The sequence below is a fragment of the Aquila chrysaetos genome, chromosome 23 (genome assembly GCF_900496995.4).
Source record: "Aquila chrysaetos chrysaetos chromosome 23, bAquChr1.4, whole genome shotgun sequence".
In the NCBI taxonomy this organism is placed as follows: Eukaryota; Metazoa; Chordata; class Aves; order Accipitriformes; family Accipitridae; genus Aquila; species Aquila chrysaetos.
In genome coordinates, this window is record NC_044026.1 from 265,972 (window position 1) to 280,986 (window position 15,015).

General features: G+C 36.8%; 1 protein-coding gene across 6 annotated transcripts in view; it reads left to right on the top strand.

Annotated features, from left to right (window-relative positions):
* Positions 1-15,015, top strand: part of MYO16 (myosin XVI) — a 393,567-nt gene that overhangs the window by 194,259 nt on the left and 184,293 nt on the right. For all 6 annotated transcript variants that reach the window (XR_003921201.2, XM_029999071.2, XM_029999067.2 and 3 more), the window contains exons 9-10: positions 965-1,118; positions 9,403-9,553. Coding sequence is in view for 5 of the 6 variants with exons in the window: in XM_029999071.2 (XP_029854931.1) it covers positions 965-1,118; positions 9,403-9,553 (305 nt within the window). In the remaining variant the exon portion in view is untranslated. The remainder of the gene's footprint in view (positions 1-964; positions 1,119-9,402; positions 9,554-15,015) is intronic.

Genomic DNA, 15,015 nt, shown 5'->3' on the forward strand with positions numbered 1-15,015 from the left:
AAAACAAATTCACCATCCAGTTTTGAACTGCAACACCTGTTGTTTCCCACAGAAGAAAGCACCTTCTTAGACCAGATAGCAACAGGGAGCTGAAGCAGTGGCTCTAAAGATAATAGAATTACAATATTACTATATTAGGTTAGAAGGGACTTGAGAGCAACTGGTCTAACCCAGTGATCAAAGCAGAGCTAATGTCAGTAATGGTGGATAGCAGTGTTGAAAAGAAGAAACATATGGTTGTTCAACCTTCTATGCCTAGGATAAAATGAAGAACGAATCCAGTAATGTAGAAAATAGAATCTTTCTGTCAGATTAGGAGGAGAAACTTCCTTTACATAGTAAAGCAAGATATGTTATGCTTCAAATAATGTACCACCTACAAATACATTCACAAGGAACTCCATGACACTCTCAGAAAAGATGATTGTGGTTAGATGCGTGCCAGTTTGTATTTGTATCAAAGGCTATGGACTAAACTGAGATCATCTAACAATACAGCTAGCTAACCACATGTAGTATGTATTTAACACAGCTGAGTTAACTGTATTTCTGGTCTGCAAACACAACTGATTTCAGCACTTCTGTATGTGCAAGACGTATAAATCTAGTTTGTAGAAAGGTAAAAGGTTTCGAAAGGATTTAAGTACATGTTTGCATTGAAATACAGAGTTGAAAACAGTTGTATTGTTTTTCCTGAAGTCCTATAAATTATTGAATAATACTTTGGTTCTCTACACAATGAGAATGGTTTTGAGGTCTTGCAAATGACAACTTAATTCCATACTGAATTTACTTAGCCTTTGTTTTCCCAGTAATTTCAAGTATTATTTTACGATCAATATCTGAGCAATTTTTTTCATTTTATCTAGCTGGATGCTTATTCTCAATCTGATCTAGAGATTTGAAATTAAAGTTTTTCTGCACTGTTTTATTTGTCTGATACCTTGGTGTTCCAATGTCTTAGATGTTGCAGCTTCTGAGTTTATTGAGGAAATGCTTCTGAAGGCTGAAATTGTTTGGGAGGAAAAAATGAAAGACCCTTTAGCTGTTTCTACTTTATCTCAAGAACAGCAATACGAAGAGATCATCCATGATCTGCCCACAATTTCCAATAAACTGTAAGTGTTTCTGTTGTTAAAGAGTTATGCACTGAGGCCAGATTATCATTTGAAATGTATTTGTCAATCTGTGAATCCTGTCTATGTGACCTTGGAGACATTCAAAACCCATCTAGGCATCGTCCTGGGCAACCAGGTCTATGTGTCTCTGCATGAACAGGGGGTTGGACCAGATGCCTTTTAGAGGTCCCTTCTGACCTCAACTGTTCTGTGATTGATTCTGCGTGATTTGATGGGTCAAGTAACTCTTTCATTTTGGAAATCTGCTGAATCATCTTTTGTGTTAGTCTCTCTCATCTCTTTTTGTCAACCTTAATTCTATCAATATAGACTATAAGTAATAAAATACATTGCTATAATTGCCAGTAAAATTATCTGGCGTAGCCTTCGCAGATTTATTAGGGGTGAATACTGTAGACCCAAACATCCTTTTATTAAGGTAAATGGGAATAGTGTAGTAAAACTACCATTGCTTATGAGAGAAGCAGGGACAAGTCCTGAAAATAAAAATAATATGTGCAATCACAGATAAAATTATACAGCTCCAGGCAGTTACAAATTTGTAGTCAGATTTGTACTGCTTAAAATTCAAGTGGAATTAAGTAGAATTTAGCAATGTGAACTTAAAATTCGGTACTGAACTGAAGAGTCAATTTGTGTCTTAAATTGTAAACTTTCATCTTTTTGTATTTTCTTGTGAATCTTAAGACTGTCATGGGTATGTGAAAAGAGGTGTAAAATAGGTATGAAGCATTAATGGCAGTTTTATGGTAGTGCAAGACATACTGATTTCTCAAATTCTTATTTCTAGATACTGTGATCCATGAGAATTTTAAAAGGCACAGATAATGTCTGTATACAGTATGCAGTTGCTGTATATTTGAAGCATGTTGGTTGCATAAGCTTGTGAAATACTGATGTTAATTTTTCTTTAACAATCACCGGACTGTATGTGAGAAAAAAATAAATAAAACCTCTTATAAAGAGAGAGAGAAGGTGTATATGCTTCCATTTCATACTAGTTATAATTTATGGTCTGCAGAATGTATCTGGATACATTAAAATCCGGAAGAAATGAGCAATTGTCCTGAAATGATCAATCTGTTAAATTCAGAATTCCATAAGATATGTTTATATTTTGTAAAGATTGCATATTTAATGGATAGTAAACATAGTATGTTGCTTCTGCTTCATGATTTGTAGTTACTACAGTACATAGCTGGGTTTAGGACACGTATGTTTATGGAATTACTGATTTCTCATGCCTGTTAATTCCTTACAAAATAAGCAGCCCTCTAGTCTAACCCACTGTTTCAATAACTTTAATTATACTCCTGAAATTTATGCGGCCTTCAACTGTCTTTTAAGTGAAAAAAGAATTTTGAGGTATGAAGCTAAAGCTTTAGATTATCAAATATAGAAAAAAACCTTTATTTTTAATTATTGATAAAAGTAGTAATACCAGAAGTAGAAGGTAAGTCACTCCTGTAACTCTGTAATGATGCCTAGCAAAAGAGTTATTCTTAAAGGTTTTAGAGACTGTGAGAACTTTTTCATTGTTCTAGCATCTAGATTATGCATTTCCATGTGTGTTATATTCTAGAAGTTTGTGCTGTGGTGCACATATTGTACTGGATACTGTTCTCTGGTGGTAAAACGCATCAACCTCTGGAATACCTGACTTGCACACAGTAGAAGTGGTCTGAAAATATTCTTTGTCTACACTTTCCTTCCTTAAATACATGGATGAAGAGAGCTACTTTTTTGAGAGTTTTCTATATAGTGACCTGCTGTGGGTGAAGAACTTCACTGGAAGTTTTGGAAAAGCAAAGCCCACTGAATGGAAGAACAAAGAAAATGGATTTACATGTGGAATTGGGCTGAGTAACCTCTTTAGCATCTATTGGCAACCACGTTCCAGTGTGTGACTGCAGCTAGTTGTGGTGCCTACATGAGAACACAGTACTAGGTCAAATGAAAGATCTGTTTAGCCCTGTGCACTGACTTTGACAGTGGTCCATTGCAAATAGCTAGGGAGCAATTACAAGGATACGGTAAGCTTGAAGTAATGCCACTTTGGCACATTCTTGAGACTTTCAGCAGCCTTAGGTTTACAGACTTCCTAAGCTGGAGCTTTGCACTAACTAGCTATCAGGCCTGCTATCAGTGCAGTAGAGTATCAGCAAACTTGCTGGCCAGCCAGCAATTCTGAGATGGGAGAGCTCTTGGAAGGCAAAAATACTGGTGTATTTTGCCCATGCATGACTCGGCTATCACTACTGAAGATGTGGAAAATTGTGAGTGAACCATACCACACTGTTTGCAGAATTCCATTTCACTTAGAAATCCATTAATCTTAATTTATAGTTACCTGAAAATCAGGTGTCATTTCAAAGCTAGTTATCTCAGCTCTGTAGTCACATGCTTGTTCAATAGTGAAAACCAAAACCTTACAGAGGGTTATTCTTCCATATTATAGTAGACATATTCTTAAGATATACTGAATTGTTCTCCAGAGTGCCTCCAGGCTGCTTATTAGAGAGGCAGCCTAGATGACTGGTTTCAACCAAATTTTTACCTTTTCAATGAATAATGTTGAAAGCACAGCATTTCATCCTTTGTGCTCTATGAAAGAAGTTTGTAGAGAGATGTGTAATATGCTAGGATAAAGATGAATGTCTGTACTATTCTTGTGTACCAAACCAAATTTTTTAGTGCTGCAAGGAGGCGTGCACAATAATAACCCAGATTTACCATTGCTTTATTTTATATTGTGTCCATTCTCCATCACTCCTGACATAAGGAAGTATATTTAAACTAAGGTGATAAATTTAACAAGAATTCATGTAACCCTGTGTTGTGGCCATACTGCTTTGTGGTCATCTCTCAGAACAGAACAATATTCAAAAGCAGACTCAAAAATTATGAACAAACAATTACGAATAGTATGTCAACAAACATCTGTCAACAAACCTAATTTTGCTGGTTCTAGATTAAATTACAGTATTGATTTCTGGAAGAACACCATGAAGAGATGAATTGAAGGTCAGTATCTTTACTCAGGTAGAAAAAAAAAGTTTAGCAGTCAGTATGTTTGTGTTATGCTGGGTTATCAAGCAGACCTGGTTGTCTTTAAGCAAGCTTTGGGTTAATCCACCTGAATTCCCGTTATTGTGAAGCACTAACTGTATTAGAATATTTTTTCCTAGTTCTTCCACCAGGCTACTGAGTACTTTTGTCTATCTGATTTAGAAGAGGTAGACTAGGAAGGTAACTGTGGTGGCTTGGCCCTAGCTGGCATTCACTGAGCTGCCTTGCTCACTCGCAAACTGCTCCCCACCACCCCAGCGGGATGGGGAAGAAAATAGGAAGAACAGGGCGAAATAGGCTGAGCTTGGGAATTTAATTTGTTGCCAATTGATATAAATATTTGAGTACCAATTTGGATATCAGGAAGCAAAACCAAAAAAGGAAGCAAACTTTTTTATGCTTAGGATAAACATCCTTCCCCCCCCTTTCTGAAGCTCAACTTCCCTCCAAGCACCCCTTCTCTTCTCCCTTGTAATTGCTGCAAGTTACAGTTAATCCCTTCAGTGAGGTGGCACAGGGTAGGGTTGCAGTTATTTCTCTCTGCCACTCCTTCCTTTGTGCTCTTTTCCTGTGCTTCAGCGTAGGTCCTCCACAAGCTGCAGTACCTTCAGGGGCGTACCTGCTCCAGTGTAGCTCCTCCAAGGGCCACAGTCCCTTCAGGGAAATACCTGCTCTGGTGTGGCCCTCTATCTGTGGGCCGCAGTCCCTCCTGGGGCGTACCTGCTCCAGCACGGCTCCTCCATGTGCCACACAGGAAAAGAGCAAGAAGGAAGCAGCGGCAAAGAGAAATAACTGAAGTCCTGTCAGGGGGTGGTTGTGCCTGCTCTGCCATGGAGCACCTCCTACTCCTCTGACTTTGGTGGTCCCTTTTTTGTTTGTCAGTCTTTTTGTTCCCTCTTTCTCTTTCCCTGTGACATTTTCTGCCCTTTCTTAAATATGTTTTCACAGAGGTGTCACCAGTTTGGCCAGTGGGCTCAGCTGTATCCTGTGGTGGGTCCATTGCGGAGCTGGCTGAAACTGGCTGTGTCCAGCATGGCGCAGCGTGTGGCCTCTTCCCACAGAGACCCCCCCTGCAGCCGCTCTGCTACCAAAACCTTGTGACTTATGCCCAGTGTGGTAATTTGCAGGAAATGCACTTTACTCATTGCATTATATAAATTTTAACAGCATCTCATTACAAGGATTTACAAATGTGTTTGTGATGTACCATTAATTAATGCATTGCCACCTTATCTGAGTGTTTCTTACTGTTTTGCAAAAGTGTTATCATTTGTGAATAAAATGGAGGAACCTGGCCCATGAAAATGGGTGTCAGTAGAGGCCAAAAAGTAGGAAGTTGGTTTCGTATTGGAGACCACATGGTCACATAATTAATATTTGTCTTTCCTTTCTATTACCAGTATGAGTTTCTTTGAAGGTTGACAAAGTAAATTAGCTAAAGGAGAGAATTTTATTAAAGTTGTGAGGTTTTTTAAAGGTTGACCAGTGCAGCAAACCTAAGGTCTATGCTGGAAAATTTTGCCAGTTTTATTCTAATGGTACATCAGAAGAAATACTGTTACTCTGCTGGCAAAAATACCTGCACCAGAACACATTAATTGACATAGCTTATATTTCGGGAAATTAAATTGGCTGTATCTGTTTAAAGGTGACTTCAGGTTCGTGATATGGCTGCGATGATCACCACTGCCCTTCTAGTTCAGTACATGTACTTGCAGAACTTTTCTTAGTGAACAGTCCCTGACCATACAGATAGTGCAGTCACCTAGGTAGTAATAAATACTAAAAAATTAGGAACTTATTCTCAAAGTAATGCTAACTTCATCAGATTATATATTTTCTGATACATATTTAAGTAAGTAAAAATTAATCATAGTGGATGTATTTCAAAATCAGCAGAAGAATGTGAAATAAAACGTACATAGATATGTTCAAGACAACAAAGCAGAAAAGAGGTTACATTTTTCTTCTTATGGAACATTTCTGTTTAACCATTGATGTAGCAACTTGCATTTCAATTCTAGTGGTTTTAAACACTCTTCTAGTGTTTAATCCATTCTGAAGTTTCTGTCATGTAGCTTTAAAAAGTTGCTTAGACTGAAATTTCAGAGATTACACAGTTCACAGATGTTAACTGGCTTAGAAATTGTTTGGAGGATCTCAGAATTGCCTGTGGAGGAATTACAGTAACAGAAGTTCTCTTCAACAAAAGCTATAAGCTCAAAGAACCCATGAAAATGTCATTGCAGAATCTGCCTTGATATAATTCTTTTTATAATATCTTTCTACCAAGTTAGAAGCTGCAGTAGTGATTCAAATATTGATGCTAAAACTGCCAATTATTTGATTGTCAGCTCCCAGGTTTTTGTATGATTTCTTTTTTCTTAAAAAACAAGTACATGCTGGAGGATGGCAACTTATAGAAAACGATCTCAGTTTATCTAACTGCCCCCCCCGCCCCCCCCCCCAAACTTCAGGTTAATTCCATATATGATGGCTTATACATGCCAAAAGTAAAATGACAATTCCTCCATATAACATGCAAGATTTTTTTTTCCTGGTTAGATATGCCAGTAGCAACAGCCCTATCTTGTTCAAATAAGATTACCCTAGATAACTTTCCTTCCTGTCTATTATGCAACATTATTTTGGCTTAAGTCTCCCTTTGTGGTTAATTATCTATTAATTATCCATTAATTTTCATAAAAGAAGACAGTTCATGCTAATCCACTTGCCTACATTAACATAAAATCTTCCCTTGTGCTGTCCTTCAGTTTTCAGTGACATTGCTTGGCTTCATCTTGTGACTAATAGAAATACATATGAATGTTAATAGAAATATTTTTCTAAAAAGCCACTGTTTCTGGAAACATTTTATTTCAGTTTGTTTGATTTTTCAGTGTTTTCTTGAATCTGAGTCATAATGAACTGTTGGAGTAATTTTAATATGTTTTTTCTTTCTTGTAATCATTCACATTTTTGTTGTAATATGAATTATATGTCAACATTTCCATCATGTAAAGTCCTGTTTAATACCTCACAAATGCAGATAATTTATAGGCTATTCTCCTGTACATCAATACTGGGAACACACCTGCTAAGTCATGTTATTATTGTCCTCTTAAGTTCAGAATGCATCTGTGAAAACAGTAGGCACCTTTTTTCCCCACGCTTTGCTGTGATTTACAACCTGCTTCTCTTTTGTGACACCTGAAAAGTTTATTTGGTTGCAAGGAGTTTACAGCTGAATTTTAAGAAGTGTTTCTAATGTGTGTTGTATAGTTAACACAAAAGTGGTAAGATTAAACAGGTAAGGTTCAACTTCACAGCAAAAAAATCCTGGATCTTCACAATTTAAAAGAAACATCACATGAATAATAAAAAGTTGTAAGTGGCAGTGTTTTGTTTTTTAATACTTGAATTCATTTGGCTTATGCTTTTCTTCAAATCTTTCTTCTCTTTGTGATTAAATCTTAAAAATAATTCAGACCAAAGGAATTTGAGCAGTTTTGGACAATAGCAAAAGACTACTCAAAAAGAAAACTTCATATTAAATTATGTTTTGTTCAATTCTGAGTCTGGGTAAAATGTGAAATAGTATTAGTCATTTGTGCTTGTGGGTGTCACAGCTATTTTGTTTCTTCTACAGTCTAATGCTGATATATCTTATCCTATGACATCTAATTGCCGAGTTCACGAAAATAGTTGGATAATGCCTTTTTTGTCCTGCAGTCCAAATCAAGAAAAAAGGCAAAATGAGTTGGCTTTTGGATCTTTTGTCCACATGACATTTTGTAAACAAATTTATGTTAAAATTATCTTAGGTGAATCAAAGCAGTAAATAGAAATTTTAATTTTCACTAGTGTTCCTCTAGCATTTTATATTAAAATGTCTGAAGCAAAACATCATTAGAAAGGAAATTGTTTATATATCATTACAAAATGTTGAAAATTTTGGTGTTTGCAGACTGAGGGTTTCATCAAAAGAAAGGTTTTGTCAACTACTTTGACTTGTTTTCCAATGAATTCTGCTTAGAAGGTGCTTTGCCTCTGCTTAGGACTGTAACTTTCTAAAACTATGTCTGTGTTTCAGTTCTGTTTCCAATGGCAGTTCTTATCCTGAATTGAAATCAGTGTTAGCTATGGGTCCTCCTTCATTTCATTTGAGTTAACTGTGTGTATAATCCTGGCATTATTATAATCAGTGATCAGACTTGTGTAACAGAGTAAAAATGAGTTGGGGTTTTTTTGTTGGTTTTTTTTAACTAAGTTTGACATCTGGGCTTTATCTCATAGTGGAATGCACTATTCCCGCATCCCCACATCGAGTCCACATTTCCTTTCAAAGAAATTTTGCGCACATTTTGGCAAGAAGCTGTTGTATGCTCTGTAAGATTGTCTCATTTGCACTGTCAGAGGCCAGACGATTATTTTTTAAGACGGTTGTGTTCTCAGCTCCTGGGGCTGATTCCTTGCTAATTCTTCTGTATGTACAACACTGCCAAAATCACCCAAGATTTTGGCATTGTTGTTTTTCAGAAGTGTGATATGGTCTGAAGTGTCAGTAGGGAAAACAACTGTATGCGTGTATGAATAGGTTTAACTTACATGTGAATGAAGAGTATTGTGTATTGTTGCAGTAATTTCAGGGCTCTGCTGTTTGCTTGGGTTTTTCTTTAGCATATCACATTCAGAGCAGCTTTTGGTCATGAAATGTATCTTGGGTATTGCCTGATTAAAAGTAAGCTAAAAAGTGGTGGAATTTAATTATAATAACCGCAGTGGCAGTATCTGTATTGAATTACTTTAAAACATATTATTTTTCAAAACAGTATTGCATAGGTTAATGGTGTATTTTAAATTCAGTTTCAAAATTGGCTATTGATTTGCCAGCCTAGTGCTGTCAAAAGCAGACACATGCATATTCTCTTTGGCTTGCTCAGTTCTGCTTCAGAAAAGATATGTATAAAGGTGAATTTTAAATCAAAGTGTTTTGCTTTGTGTCCTTGGGAAGAGACTAACCTATGTGAACAGTTCATTTCTCACCAGTTTCTTTTTTGTACTTTGACCAGGAACTTGTGTCTCAGCCCTGAATTGTATTCAGTTCTGTGTTTGTGCCACCCACGTTTGGCAATCTTTTGTCTGTCTGACAGCTTCAGGAGGTGTCTGATTGCTTTATTGATTCTCTTTGTAGCAATCCCTTGGCTTTACCGATTGCCAAGCAAGACAGTTTGCTGGAGAAAGACACCATGTTTAAAGATGCAGCTAAAGGCTTATGTAAGCAGCAATCTCAAGACAGTGCATCTGAAAATGTCACTGTGAACACTACAACCAAACTTGAACAGGTAACGGCATGCAGTTTCTTGAAATGTTTGCTAGTGCTTAGGTCTGGAAATTGTAAACTTAATGAAGCCAAAGACCATAGTAATTTTTTCCCCTCACCACGCAGCAATATCATTTGCACTGTGGAGCCTTATCTCCGTGATCACTCCCTGCAGTCAGCCTGGCCCTGCAAAGAGCTCTGGCTCTGCAAATGGAACAGCTGCTCCTGCCAGCTGCTGGTGGTAGGTCAGGGGCTGTGGCAGTCAGAGGGCTCGGAGCTCCTTGGACTCTACTCATGGTTCACAACAGGGGAGGGACAACTGTTAGCACTGCCCGAAATGTGCTCTTGTCTCCAACTTGGGTTTATAAAGGAAAGAAACACAACCTAGGAGACTGCAAAAACAAAGAGAATGTCTAAGAAATATTAAGTTGCAAAATAAGTGACTGTACTTTAAAGATAGGAATTGCCGGATTTACAGCTGCAGTGCTAACTCCCTTTCTTGTGCTAAGCATGAGGATACAGGCACTGATTATTTGGATACCTGTTACAGTTTTTTCCACAGGATCACAATCTCATTCAGTGGACAGGGTGAATGCAAAAGGGGGCAATTATCTGTTGCTTGTAAATCTAGCATGTCCTAACTTTGAATGTTTAGGACTTAAATATTGTTTGGGTTGTGGTGGGTTTTTTTTGTGGTGGGTTTTTGGTTTTTTGTTTGTTTGTTTGTTTGTTTTTTTGTACAAGGGGTTTTATTTTCTGTTACATGCATTTGGGAAACACATACTCCAGAAATATTTAGCCATTTAAGAAAAAACTACTTTAGAATTGGGGGGGTAGAGGGGAGAATTTCCATTTAAAATAATTTACTGTGAATTTGAAGCATAACAAAGCAGGAAGATAATGGTTACATTTAAACCACGTTCAGTTAAAAAAAACTACATAACTGCCTTGACAGAAGCGTGCACACTCCGCTGCTTTTTTTTGAATGTGTTTCAGAGGAAGGTGTTCATCATACGAGATCAATCAGTGAGTTACATGTCAATCATATGAGTCCATCTCTGAAAGACCTCACCTTTGGAATTCCACAGAGCACTGGGTTCCCTATTCAGTCAGAAGATACCACAAAGTGTTTTTCTTTTGGCTTACATCTTGTTTTCATGTCATATAATTTCTGGCCTGGCTGACTGTGCAGTGATGTGATGAAAACAGTCAATCCAAAACAGAAGCACTGCTGGTCAGAAAAGTAAGTGCAAGTGCTTGCAACCCTGTTAAGGGGAACTCTCCTATAATTGTAGGAAAACAGAGGGAGGTGTTTAGCTTAGGGTCTTGTTAAGATGATCACTTGCTTTTAGACGTTCAACAGGAGTGCAGACAAGAACATATATACTTACTTCTGCTTGATTCTGTTTTGGTGCAGACCTAGCTAAAGTTATTCCATTTTTCATTATCCCGAGGCTAAACTTTTGCTTTATGGTTTGTGCAGTAAAACATATGCAAAGACTGATTGGAAAAAGAACAGCTAATCTTGCAGGTGAGAAGGAGCAACCAGAGGTCTTCATGCTTGTAGTTTTGTCCTCCACCATGATCCAGAGTCACTTCAGGGTCCCAGGGCAGAATTTCAAAACTTTAATCCTGCTGTTTCACTATACTTCAGTGGAACTTCCCACAATAGTTGTAATTCAGAGACAAGACAGCGGAATTAAGGGTGAATCTCTTTTAGCTCCATTAGCTGAGAAATTTCTGCAGAAAACACTCTGTGAAATTCTGCTCTAAATGAGCTAGAAGGGGCGTGTATCTTACGGTCTTTCAGAAGCAGTAAAAACTACAAACCTTGGCCAGTATCTGCAGTTGCTGAATAAGGAGTGATGCTCCCTTGGAAAAGAATAAGCAGGAACAGTGTTATGTGGGAAATCAGCACTAACAAGGGATAGGTTAGAAACCATGCTATTCCAGTGTGTTTTTAAATGACTGGTTGCATTAAAAAAAAAATCATAGATTAACACAACTTTTCAGTTGGCAAGGGCTTAACGAGCTTTAGCTCTTAGGGACAAGAGAGGGTAAAACAGTTTAATCACTTCAGGAAATAGTTTAATTTTAGTAAACTAAAGAATTCCCATATTTTGTCAAATGAAAATATGAGCTTTTTTCTTTTTTAAAGTGACATAATTGTGATTCTGGAAATACGGGGATTGTATTCTAGACTACTTGCCATGCATTATGAACTGTAGGTATATGTATATTATGTCCATATTTGTGTACATAACATGTAGATCTTAGTTTTCAGAGATTATATTTCTGAGTAACGCTTTTCTTTTTTTTTTTTCTTCTTTTTTTTTTCCACGAATTGGGAAGTGAAATTTTTATTTAGTGCTGATACCAAAGGAAAGCTTTGAACAACCCCTTCCCGCTATCCCTGCCTCTTGGGTATACTAATTCTAATGAGTTTCACTATCTTTTATTCTTACCAGTTGTGTTCCAAACTACACTCAAAGTAATCATGTTCTGTTTAATTTTTCAGTAGGCTATGTGGAGTCATTACTTGGATTTTATGTTCATAAATTATTGAAATAGACCAGCATGATATTTCGTATGCTTTGTGTCAGAAATTTCATACTTTCTTAGGCAATATGGCATGCAGATTAGGCCTTTATTGGGGATCAGAGAGAAAAATGTCATCTTACTACATCTGAAACATGCATTTTTAATAGAGAAAGCTCATAACTTCTTTGGCTTTGAGAAAACTAATAGCTCAAATTTATATGTAGCCTCAGGTTTTTTTTAATTGCAAAAATGATGAAAAAGAGCCTTAGCAAAATATTATTTCTCATGAAGTAAGATTTTTATTACATGACGCATAGGAGATGGGGATCAAATGACTACATCGATAAAGCATTTTGGGTCTCTCTTGGCTTGTATTAGCTTTTGCTTTTTCCTAGGTAAAAGATGTTCTTTGATCATCTGTAATGTCAAGGTCTGTGCTGCCAAACAAAGCAAGCAGTATGAATAATTTCCAGAATTTTATCATAGCTGGCAATTTCTCTTCCTCTCAGCTGGGAAGGTTTTTTTTTGATAGCAGATTGAAATTCCTGGCCTGGAATTGAATTACGTGCTTTATGCTACAAACAAATATAGATTAAATCTTTTCTTTTTCTTAATTGGGCCTTTCTTAAAACAGTATTTTGTCTTTGTCTTATAATTCTTGTTTACATATTGTTGGCCATATGAACTGTGTGATAGAGTATCCCCTGATGCCCTTTTGATTGTTCTAGTATCACTTACCACATACACAAGGGACAACCGTGTATATCATAGTATTACACGTAAGAGCTAGAATGCATACTTATTTCAGTGACACAAGTACGTAAAAAAATAAAAATAATTAGAGATTATTATATGAACAGATTGTGAGTGCTCTTAAGTGTATGTAATTTAAATGAGTAAATAGGGATCTTCATTGATAGCATTACAAAAATCTCAAAAACTAATAACTTCCAGAGGCATAGTTGTATTGGACCTTCTGCTGTATTTATGGTTATTTTTCTTTTATGTCTTGTAAAATATGCATCATGCAATCAGTATGATAGCCAGATACACACATCGAGGTGAAAAAATGGAGAAAACTCACCTGTATGCTCAGAAAAGTAGATGAGAAGAACAGAATTTGAAGGTGCCCACAAATAAGTTATTAATAATGTAAATAACATTTACTACCAAGTCAAATTTGTTCTGAGTTTAAGGCATTTAGAGTTCTTATTTCTATGTGATTTATTTGCTCATTGAGCTGTGAATTTTAATGCAAGGAGTCTGTTAGAAAATGCTGAATCACCAAATCCTAAACTTGGTAGGAAAAAAAAGTTGATGGAAAAAGATTTCGATTCCCTTACTTGGAGTTTAACTGAGCACTTCACATTTCTAACCATCTATTCATAGAGTCAGCATCTCTGGCTATACCTAGATTATGAAGTAAAAACAAGCCCAGGCCTGTTCTCTGGGTCGGTGCACATCTGTAAGACAAAACTCTTTTCTCCCTTGAAAAATAGGGCCGTGCCCAAACAGCCTATGGGAAAGGACCATTGACATGTGACCTGAATGATATCCAGGTATTATCTGCATGAGTGCTAGCTGGCATGAGCAAAGAACGTACAAGGAAGTGTGCTAACAGTTCCCAGGGCAGTGCTTGAATCCAAACCCTTCTTTTATTTACAAATTAAGACATTTGTCTCTAGCTTAGTGTAAATTTAATCTTTGTAGACATAGATTAAGAGAAGCTCATTCTCTGGCACACATGTTCCAAGTTTTGATAGCACACAAGGAAGTATAGTGAAGACCTATGCCTGCTTTGTTCCTGCAAGCCAGGTGAGCACACTAACAAGGGAAGGAGGCCACAGGCTTCTGTCTTTCATCTGCTTTTCCTCTATAGGACACTTAAAATAAGTTCTTGGAATATCTTTTGTTCATTTTGTTCTATTCCAACGTGCATCATCAAAAACAAATGTCAAAACGTAATTTACTTTTTTTTGCCAAGTGGAATTCTTGTTTTCTAGCCAGCGTTACATCCAACTGCCATGATTAAAAACAAAAAGAGAAAAGAAATGCCATCTTCTGTGTGACAGAAAAATCTGCATTCACTTCAGTGGGGTGAGGAGTAAACTTCTAGAATAGGTAGAAAGACACAGACAGATATAGCAGGCAGCCTGTGTATGTCTGTCTTGTTCAAAACTCATGTTCTGAAAATACTAATGTTTTAAGAAGAAAGTAATTTAAATAGGAGAAAGGAGAATAGTCACAGTAACATTTTGGTAGACTCCACCATTTATTGGTTTTTGGACTCAGTGGAATGAGAGGTTTTTTTCACAGTTTTTATGGGGAAAAGAAGGAAATAAAAAGCATTATTGAAGTGTGATTAGGCACTACTGCCTTCTTGTCCTTGTACATCTATGTAGCTAGTCCATCTAGAGTTACAGTTGTAAGGTATGTTTTCCTTACATTTTTTATGGGTTGCTACTTTATCTGTGTAGTTCAACATCTGTTGCAGATGGAATGCAGATTAGATGCCTGCCTTTCCTGTTTTAGTGGATGAGTGGAAAAACATTGAAAAATCTCTTGCTGATATTCATGCTGTTACATGCATATGAGGTTTACATATAGCATTTTAGTCGTCAACATCTATTGCCTGCTGGTAGAGCTGATATAAAAAGGAGACAACTTTCTGTGAGGAGCTTGCCTGTTTCCTCATATACTTGTTTTATGCATTGTTTCCTACTGAATGTCTTTAGAAGAATAGTAAGGAAATGATGAAAGACTAAAGCAGAGGTCCTCAAATTTTTCCAGTCACTGTGTCAGTCCCAAAATGGAAGTTTTATGAAGCCCCCAATATTATTGTGAGAATCTCCAGGATGGAGCTATTTCAAGAAACAAAAATGCAATAATAGTTATAGTGCTTGAAGTAGAGAAAAGAGTAGAAGCGTGCCCACCATAGATAAA